This window comes from Diplotaxodon limnothrissa, linkage group LG12, assembly GCF_057381915.1.
Source record: "Diplotaxodon limnothrissa isolate DT_005_m linkage group LG12, D_limnothrissa_male_GT1.1, whole genome shotgun sequence".
In the NCBI taxonomy this organism is placed as follows: domain Eukaryota; kingdom Metazoa; phylum Chordata; class Actinopteri; order Cichliformes; family Cichlidae; genus Diplotaxodon; species Diplotaxodon limnothrissa.
The window spans coordinates 1,669,668-1,680,333 of NC_140607.1; the positions used below are offsets into that span (position 1 = coordinate 1,669,668).

Consider the following 10,666-nt stretch of genomic DNA (forward strand, 5'->3'; position numbering starts at 1 on the left):
TTTACCGTAAAAAAATACTACTAGGATTTTAAGTTCTTTGTGTGATTTCAGATCAGTAACAGTATGTCAGTGAAAAAAAACAACTAAATTCAGTTGAGCTGAAAAAAATGACACCAAACAAGGCAAGGGGAAAAATAAAATGAAACAATCTGAGGGTGAAACACAAACATAAACTCAAAAGGAGTCAAAAATGTCCGGTTGTATTTCAGACCTCAGGGTTCATCCAACAAATCATGAAAAATTAGGTTTAAATTTTTGTTCATGACGGTGCAGATTTCTGACATTTTGTGTAATTTAAGCTGCAACAATGTGACTGTTTTCTAACAAAAACAGTGAAACTTAAGTTAGACTTGTGTTTGTAAATGAAGCGCCCCATGTTGTGTAGCTTTCTGGATTTTATACTTATTGGGCTACATGTTCATTTATTATACATGCTATACAGAAACTCACATGTTTCATGTAACTAAAGTGTGTAATTATGTGGGCTACAGACAATAATTAAGTTATAGACTATATTTATATGAAAAACGTGTATACTTACTGCATTTGAATTATTTTAACCATATGTAACCACCTGCATATGTGTGTGGGGGGGGGGGGGGGGGGAGGCTTTGCCACCCTCATGCCACCCCAAGAAAATTTCTCTAGATCCGCCCCTGCCCTGCAGCTGTTTAGTTATTTATTTTTAACCAAGAACCTGAGGAGGAGCTCTCCAAGCATAAACTAATACATAGTCATTATTCACTTGTTATTCTTAATTGAATTAATGCTTTTTGTACATGTAAAGATTTTGAGCAGTCGAGTATTAAAAGAAAGGAGAAAAGATTGTGTTGCATTTTATCGTTTCCTGTGAAAAAATCAATGATCAGTTTATTAAATCAGATATTAAAACAAGTCCCGAACAGTAAACAAATGACTTTTAAAAATCTGCGACAAACGCATTAGATATTATGATGAATACACAAATAAACACAAAGATTTTTAAAAATGCAGAGATTCCAGAGATGCACCGAGAAACTTCAACACAAGCTTTCTGTCCTCCGCTGGTGCACGTGGCACAAAACTCCAGATCCAAGTAAACTGGGAAATACGGTTCTTATCTCACGGTGCATCCTGCAGCATCCTGTGAAGTTTTGGTTTTCGAGTGCGCTGCGTACGTGTTTCTTCTTCAGGTCTTTAGGTTTTCGCGCCCCTCAGCACTAGATGGAGATTGAAAGAAACTACAGGAAGATGTGCTCTGCTGGTTCAGTCATCATCAGAAGTTCCTTTTTCAGAACAAAAGGAGTGTTTTTAACATCTCTGTGTGTGACATGCTGTGAAGCGTCTATTTGAAACCAAATAATTCAAATATTTTTAAAAAAAAATAAACAATTTTTGCATTACACATACAAAAAAGTAATTTATTGATGTTTCTGCATGTGTAATACAAAAAGTAATGATTACACTTTACTTGTTATTTTTATTGAAATAATGCAGCCTTTTGAGCCACAGTGGTTACGCCCACTCTTCACTGTGTGCCTTCTCCCACTGTCACACTGCACACGTTCCCGTCCACTGTCTCATAGAGTCAAATGTCTGGAAACATAATATGTCAGAATGGATGCAGTGAGTTGTATACGTGACAGAGATGGTTGTTAGAGTACTTTGATCTACTCTGTAAAGTGATGTGAAAATGCCCTGTGACATAATCACTGGTCAACATCAGGCTACAGCTGCACAGCAACACTTGACTGATGAGCGGCTCTTCCTCTCACAGTTTATGACACACGCAGAGTCCGACTGCTGTTACCTGCTCGGCTGCGATCAGCACGCACTCGGCTTTAACAGCATTCTCGCTTCTTGACTAGATGTGTGCGTCTGTGCTGATGCTTTTGCACGATAATCGTACACTCCTCCAGAGCTGTGCTCCATCACGTTCCACCTCCGAGCACGTGACCTGACATCACCTGGTTGTAGCCAAAGGAAGAAATGTTTTGTTCTGTTTGTGTCAGCGTGCAGAACTGTGACGGTTCATGACTGACTTCAGTGCAGTAACACAGCACGACTCTGCTGTGTTATTAAAAATGTGTTTATATTAGCACATATACAAATGTAGTTGTTGCAAACAACACAAGTTTTAGGATTATGACAGGATCACCAGGCAAAAACATCATGTCTCACAATTTTTTCAACTGAGACTGATTCTGAGGCCGCACACTGTTTAAGACTGTGAGAGCATTTAGAAGAGAAAGCCCAGAGTGTGGTGGGATTTCTGTTGTGTAATAGTGTGGCAGTGACTCGACTTCCAGACGGGGAAATCCCAGAACTCTTGTGTGGGCGCCAGACGGGAAATCTCCACAGTGCAGCTTCTGGCACGTCTGAGTTTCTGCCTAAACTTTGTGCGACATCTCTCTCTTTCTGCCTCACATCTTTTTATTTCAGCACTGCTCAGCAACTTCTTGTATCTCAGGAATTTCTTTTATTTTTCTGACTCATCTCTATAGAATCTGCTTCATGTCGTCTGCTGTTGTGTAATTAAGAGTTAAAATAAGCTTGAACAGCTGCCCGTCAGCATCGTTTGTGCTAAACACTATTCAAAGTAAAACAGTACAAATATAAGTGACGTTGACCTTTCTCTCCTCAGCGAGCCGTTATATTCATCCCACATCTCGTTCCTATTTTCAAAGACTCATTTACCGCCTGTGGTTCTGATTTGCGGCTTTGAGCACACTGAATATGTCGGCTCCACTCTGCTCGGCAGACACAACCATCGGTTGATTGTCCCATAACTGAAAGATTGCACACGAATAACCTCCACAATAATGAAACAACATACACATGGAACACGCAGGCTGTGGCCACACGTGCATGAATTTACAGAAAACAAAGAATTACTTCATAACAAATGAATGTGTTTCTTAAATGACCTGATTGAAGATTTACTCTATATGTGATCTGAAACATCAATATTATTATTCTGTGATATTAAAATAAAATCTGTAGTCACATAAACAAATCCTAGAAAAGAAAAAACTGAATAATGAGTGTCAGGTCACCGTCCTCCGCACACAGCTGTCTTCATACAGACGCTCTGGTTTCTCGTCCTTTAATGTGAAGCATAATGCAGTCACTATGTACGCGTCATGTTTAGGCAAAGCTGTGGATGATCCATCGTAAGCAAAAGATGACCTGAAACATCCACAATCAATCGGTCCATGACTGGGAGAGTATAGATGTGACTGAAGCAACTGGGAAACATAACGACTCACCTGTAACTGCTAACGAAGCGTAAACACACTCTGATGTCTTACATCTAACAAGACCTGATTTGTTAGTTACTTACTAAAAAATTTTTTTCAAAAATTCTGCAGAATCAACTCATTTAACAAAATCTGAGGACTTAGAATCACTGTGGTTACAAACCCATCAGTTATGTTGTTCAGACATTATGCTGATGCAGCCTTTTCTCTGACAAGCTTAATGGTTGGATATTATTCATATTATATAATATTAATATTTTCAAAGTCACTAAATGTAAACGTAATAAATCCTGTGACCATCCAAAACTGTGGGTTACTTCCAGCCGTGGTTCAGAACAAACTGTGTGTAAAACACCTCAGCAGGTACGTGTGCTCTGTAGGAGCTTTTACAGCGTAAACTGTGAAGTTTGAAGCTCTGTCTGCAAAACAGCAGCAGCACACTACAGAGTGGAACATGTTCTGAGCCCAAACAACCACACACACACACACACACACACACACACACACACACACACACACACACACACACACACACGCATTAAAGTCTTCTATTTCCATACAAAACCAAACGTGTGTTCGTTTCAATAAATGAAAACGTGAAATGAAAGCTCCACAGAGGCAGAGCGAGCTCCGACAGGAGGGCGATGCGTTCAGTGGGTCAGTGCTGGCTTACCTGTTTGAACTGCTCCTCATAGGTCCACTCGTGGTTCTGCGACGCGGCGTGCAACGATGGAGAGTCTGCGTGACCGTGGGGAGCGAAGACTCTGAGATGCTGAGACACGCACGCTTCCTGCAGAGAGGACTGGTTTAACCCAACATCGTCCCCGACCTCGTCTTGGTCCATGAGATCCTGTTCTTCCGTGTCATCTCCCTCCCCGTCCCGGTCTTTAACGCAGATACCGGGGTTGGAGTTCCCGTCTTCGGCGCATATATGGACTTCCATGTGAGGAGGGGTCACTCCTGGGGGTGAGCTTTCAGCTCCGGCGGAGAGGGCGCCTGGCATCGCCAGCTGATAGTGGCGGAAAGCCAGAGCTTGTTGGTGGATCTGGGACTCCACCATACAGCGGAGCTCCTTCTCTTTCTCCGCCTGCCGGAGCTTCTCCTCCAGGGCGAGGCGCGCTGCCTGCTGGCGCTGCAGGTTTTCCATGACAGCCTCGAGTTTCATGCCGCCGCTGCCGAGCTGGTGAGACTGTGCGCCGGGATACGGGCTGTGGGGTGTTTGGCGTGGAAGGCTGCTGCCAGAGGAGAAACAGCTTTGCTGCAAGGGAAAAGCGGTTGGTCGTAAATATTATCACATCAAATGCTTCCTTCAGTAAGCCACGTGGTCGGATATCAGATTGTCATAAAGAGCATAGCACGCGACACATGTTAGCCGCAGGTGAAAAGTTCTGTGAGCGCAGAAAACATGGACGGAACTGGATGTAAAGACAAAATAACATAAAGTCCGGACGCTTACCAACACAGACTTAGCAGTTACACGTGAGTTATCAACCATGTTGCCGAAACAGCCCAATCACGAGTCTTCTTTCAGGCGCAACACGAACATGCTCAGGAATAAATGCGTAAAGCGGCTCAGTCATAAATGCCGGAGCGCCCGCTTTCTTTAGGCAACAAGTGGCAAATGTAGTGAGAATGAAGCCTGGAGGTAGAGATCAGCGCGCCTGGTCCACCTGCAGCAGCAGCGCGTCAGCACTGAGAGCTGACCGCACGCTGTGATGCAACCACTGACACCTCTGCTCAAGTAACGCCAGTTTATTTATTTAAGCAGACATCCTGAAGTATGTTTACAAACTGGTTTGTGCAGTTTTGTTTTGTATTTTTTGTAAAGCTGAACTTCAACATGACAAAAAACGACTCAAACATACAGTCACGTGTACAGGCATTTAAAACCCAGATGTGTCAGTTTTACTGGGATCATAATACGCCTGTAATTTCCATATGATTAAGAGACAATAATATTGTTTTGATATTTTACAACAGATATTCATGTTTGAATATGTATTTCTGTGACGCGTTTTCCGCTCGCACCTGTGAAACCGAGCCTTAAATTTACTTCGTCACATGAATCCAATAAAAAGTCACGTGAAATAAAATCTCATGACTGTTTCCATAAACCTTTTTGTCCAGTTCTGAATTCAGAATTATTAATATTTATGTTGTACCAACGGGACATTTGTTTGTTTGTTTGTTTTTGCTTTACACAAACAAACAAACAAACAAACAAACAAACAAACAAAATAAAGTACAAAAAAAAAGATGTTGAGTTTCTGGATATTTCTTTTTGTATTTAAAAATTAAGGTGATTGAAAAATAATGAAATTTAAATAATTCTTTTTCAGTTATTTTTACAGTTACATTAAAGTTATGTTTTCATTAAGCCCTCTGTTTAATTGCATTTACCCAGATGGACTAAACCTTCAGCGCACCGCAGAGACAGACACTACAGACAACACAAGCTTCCTCTTAACATGTTACTGTGTATGAACGAGTGCTTTTACACACTCATACAGAAACACGGAGCTACAGCTTTAAAATAAAAATCCACCGTGTTGTGATTCACTGAGTCCTCCACTCAGTTGAAAGAGTTTGTCTGTAATTTATATTTTTACTGTTAGACGTTGACTGTTACACTCATTTTATGATTGCGATCATTAATCCTGTGGGATATTGCAAATATCCAATAAAGACAACCATCAACCTGAGAAAGGTGCCGTTAACGTCACAGTTACAGGATTTTCAGTTTTCTATTTAGAATCATTTATTTTTCTTAGTCATTTATTTAAATGTATCTTCTTCTCTTCACTTTGCTTTGAGCTCAGAAAGACTTTACAAGTCCATATAAGGTAAAGCTGTCACTGTATTAACTCTAAAATAATATATTGACACATTTCTCTAACAGAAAAAAGATGCAGACTTTTTCTCTTGATTTAATGCACATTTCTATCATAGTGATAAATTAACTCTATTTGAGTAAAATCCCACTGATTTTTAACACTGAATTGAGTTATTTGAAATTAACACTGGAGGTTCAAAAACTCTGATGGGAGTTGATGTTACTCTATACTGTGTTATTCATACACTCATCTCTAGTGAAAATTAGCTCTCATAGAGTAAAATTTGTAATTAATTTTACACAAAGTAGTGTTACTAAAACTCTTCCTTTTACCTTTACGGTCAATTCACTGTTTTGCAGCATGAAAACCTGGTTTTTAATAATGCTTTTACATATAAAACAAGTGAGCATAATACATTTAACAGCTTTATTTTTATGTCAGGCTCAAAATATAAAAACATCTCATGTAGTGTATAAAACACTTTAAAACAATGAATTTAGTTCGGCATAAAACGGCAATACAGAACGACATACAGGGAGGAATCTGAAATGCCATACTTGATTTGAAGAAGCAACACAGCTCATTTATGTTCAACACCTTCAGCACCATGTTGGGATGCAGTCTGACCCTAAATGCATGATAATGGTCATCAACAGGGTTTCCATCAGTTTTCTGCAGAGCAACACAATGTCATCTTTCACAACAATACTTTTGATCTTACAAAAAACGGAATCTCAGACACTACATCTGTACAGATGGTAAAGTCAGGGCGGTACTCTGTACCGTGTGTTATTATCCACTTAGCTGAAAACAAACTGGTAGACAACACAGCTCCAAGCAATTTCTGGACCTTCTTCCAGTGTCACCATCTTTCCTGGTCCTAAAGCTAATCTTTCCAGGCTAAAGGACTCTAAATGCTTTATTTTATTACTATTATATTTATTTTTACTTGTGGTGTCCTGTAAAGGTACGCTCTGTAAGGCTGCATCTTTAGCCTGAGTATGAATCTCAAAAAACACTTCCTCCATTGAGGAGACAAAACTATTCACAGTAGGCTTAATCCAGCTGCCCTGAGCTGTGCAACAGCAGAGGCACACATATCCAAAGACTCTTATTTGACCTTTTCAGATGTTGTGGGTGTTTCTTCTACATTAGTTGACATCACCTCCCCTGTAGTACAAACTTCTTTAACTGCCACATCATGCTGTAGATTAACATCAGTGTCAGCCTGTTGGTCAAAATAGTTAAGGTGTTTGGTATTTAAATGTTTTCTAAAACCTGTGGTTTGGATGAACGTGTACATGTTGTGAAGCATGGTGTTCTAAGATGTGCCAAACACAAAATGGGCTTTAAACAGTTCATCAAAAGCACCAAGTGAAGAGGTAGACTTGCATGGTATGGCATTCTTGTCAAGAATAATGAAGAACCGGTGGATGTCATTCTTCTTCACCCCAACAGCAGGTAGCGTTGAGTGCTGGTAGTGACGGCATCAAGGTGCTCTTGGATATTTGTTCCAGTCTGAAAAGACAAATACAGACAGGCAATAAGAATCAAATGTTTCTTAAACTGGTAATTCATACCATAAAAATAGAAAAGAAACAAAGCTTCTTGAAGAGCACAAGACGTCTTTCTGCTTGAGAAGCTGACACCTTTCCTGGTCTCTAGCGGCCCTGACCAGATGTTGGAATCAGATGTAAAAGCAATGCTGAGAGGTCAAAAATATTTGTTTTTAATAAAGTTGAATCATCATCAACAACACATTTCAATGCATTGACAAAATGTTTGAGTAGACCCAAAATACAAAAGGACAGCTGTTCTGTGACAAACATTATATATGCTGTGAATGTGCTAATCAAAGAAACAACAGCTCACCAATGTCAGCATTAACTTCAGTGGCATCCTCAGGAGAGTCAGCAACAGTTCTTCCAGGTCAGTGGTAGAAGGAAGCTTCCTGCCTTGTTGGATAATCTTTCTTTTGAATGTTGTTGGCCACCTCTCCAGCAACCTGCCTGATACATCCTCACCAAACATCAGTACAAAATCCTGTTCGATCTGTAACAGGGATAGAGAACAGAGAATCATATCTGCTTTCTGTAAAATATTAAAGTGTGTTTACATTGTCAAAGTAATGACAAATATTCACCAAGCCTTCGATATCTTTGAAACGTGGAGAAACAGACAGTATGTTGCTTGACAGCAGGAGGTCAAGGACCATGTTGTGACTGTGTCTTCATCAGCTGAATGTTCCATCAGAGCGATTGCTTCCTTACACTCATCCTCACTCAGCATCTTCTCTGTAACAAACTGCAACTCTCGTCTGACAGTCGGTCCACCACACTGGTTTTCACTCGATGCTCCATCTCCTGGTGCTACACAATATGAAACACAGCTTTATCAAAACTAATAACAACATTTAATAACCATTAATAATAAAGAACCACAGTTTGGAACTGTATTATGTATTTCCAGTGAATTATAAATGTTACCTCCAGATGATAATCGCCTCCCTTTAGCAGTGCATCTCTGTATGGCTTTAATCCTCCAGGCCAAGTACCCAGTGCCACCCTCGCCATCATAATAATGTTCCTTGGAGAGTGACATGTACAGACACTGATAAATGAATAAACAAAATAAGTTATGTAACAATGAACAGTTGATAAGGACATACATTTTAGCAGGATTTAAAATGTTTAAATGCGATTGTGGTTGTATCAGTTATTACTATGAGCTACTCACATAGCCATTTTTGGAGTACGGGCCACTGAGTTAAGGGGAAAAGGTTACAATTCCTCTGGCGTATATTTCTTTTACCTGCCGTGGTGGTGATGTCCTGCAAGATCAAAAGGAAAAGAACTAGTCAGCTTCCCTGGAATTCATAGAGATGAATTTAAATCATAGTGAAGTTAAATCATATGGAGGCAGGTAGATGCTTGTATTTTGTCAGCAGATGCTTTATCTGTGGTCGTGTGTTTTTCGCTAGAACAATGTTATTCTCCCAGTGTAATGGAACATGTCTTCATTGTGTATTTTGTATTCCTTTTCTTCGTACAGTTTTACAAAAAAGAGAGAGAGAGAATTTATTTTCATCATTAAATCCTGCCAAACACAACAAGCGGCCTGTTTCTTGGAGGATGAAGTGCTGGGAATAAAGATTGTTAAGCTAGCTGTATAGCTGAAATTACGTTGCCTGCAACAAACTTTAGTGAGGACAGCATAACCCCACAGTGTAAGTTAGCTTTTGTAATGTAAACCAGAAGAGTGGCTTAGAAATATTTTAAGTAATTTGAACATATTTAATTTTTTGTGATAAACTTTGTGTTTTAATTTAATCATGCTGTACTTTACAGTTTACGACCTAGTTAGGGCTTTGTTTGAAATTTAATTTAAAGAATCCCAGAAACCCGTATTTGTTTTTTAAATGAACATAGAAATCACACTGGTCCTGTTGCAGGTTGTTGAGCTGTGTTGCTGCCATCAAATTCACAAAAACTAATGTTTTTCTTCAAATCATACATTTGTTTTTGTTGAAACAACAATATGTTTACTATGTTATACAGTAAATAAAATATGAGTTCATGGTGCAGTGGTTAGCACTGTTGCCTCACAGCAACAGAGTTCTGGGTTTGAATCCACCTTCAGGCCGGGGTCTTTCTGTGTGGAGCGTGCATGTTGTCTGCGTGGGTTCTCTCCGGGTACTCGGGTTTCCTCCCACAGTGAACAGGCAGTTAGTGGGGTTGGGTTACAGTAACTGATGATTCTAAATGAGCCATAGTTGTGAATGTGAGTGTAAATGGTTGTGTGTCTCTTTGTGTGTTAGGCCTGCAACAGACTGACGACCTGTCCACTCTCCCAATGACAGCTGGGATAGGCTCCAGCCCCCCATCCTGAACTGGATGAATGAATGAGAACTATTTAACCTCCTAGGACCTGCGTCCACATATGTGGACATCACATTTTGGGTTATTTAGACCAAAATACTCAATTTTGCTCTACAGGAGCCTGATATCCACTCACGAGGACGTTATGCTGCTACTGTTCTATCGACATTTTAAACGAATATCCTCATATGTGGATCTCATCTTTCTTAGAAACAAAAATAAGTTAAAAAAGAAAAAACATCTGGTAATTCTTTGTTTCTACATTCATCGGGTCCCAATCAGCCCAAATATCAAAGAGAAATTAAAAATGCTGCCGTGGAAGAGTTCAGGTCTTCGGAGGTTAAGGTTGTGGCTCTGAGCAGCTCATCGCTGGGACGTTAAACACCCTGAGTTCGTGCTCTCGGCTCACTTTCTAAGTTAATAAGTGGAAGAGAAGGAATGGAGGGAGATCTACATTAATTGCATATACCAGGTCAGTTATTGTCCAACAGTACAAAGTAGGAAAGAGTGCAAATATACAGCTACAAATGCATGACTTGCAATTCAAAAGAGAAATTTGTATTCAGGCAGCAGATATAAATCAAAGTCAGACACTTGTAAGATGGCGAACATTTCGTCACTTGAGCGAGTGACCAAACATTTCTTCCACTGAAAACGTCCAGATGAACAGAATCAACTTTTGGAGATTTACTGACCTGGATGATTGAACGTGCAT

General features: G+C 39.9%; 1 protein-coding gene and 1 pseudogene across 1 annotated transcript in view; both read right to left on the bottom strand.

Annotated features, from left to right (window-relative positions):
- Window positions 1-4,734, bottom strand: part of arid3c (AT rich interactive domain 3C (BRIGHT-like)) — an 82,623-nt gene extending 77,889 nt beyond the window's left edge. The window contains exons 1-2 of the mRNA XM_085367756.1: window positions 4,696-4,734; window positions 3,913-4,497 (exon numbers count right to left, since the gene is read on the bottom strand). Coding sequence (XP_085223882.1) covers window positions 3,913-4,497; window positions 4,696-4,734 — 624 coding nt within the window. The remainder of the gene's footprint in view (window positions 1-3,912; window positions 4,498-4,695) is intronic.
- A 2,450-nt stretch (window positions 4,735-7,184) lies between these two features.
- LOC146620634 (uncharacterized) lies at window positions 7,185-10,666 on the bottom strand (annotated as a pseudogene).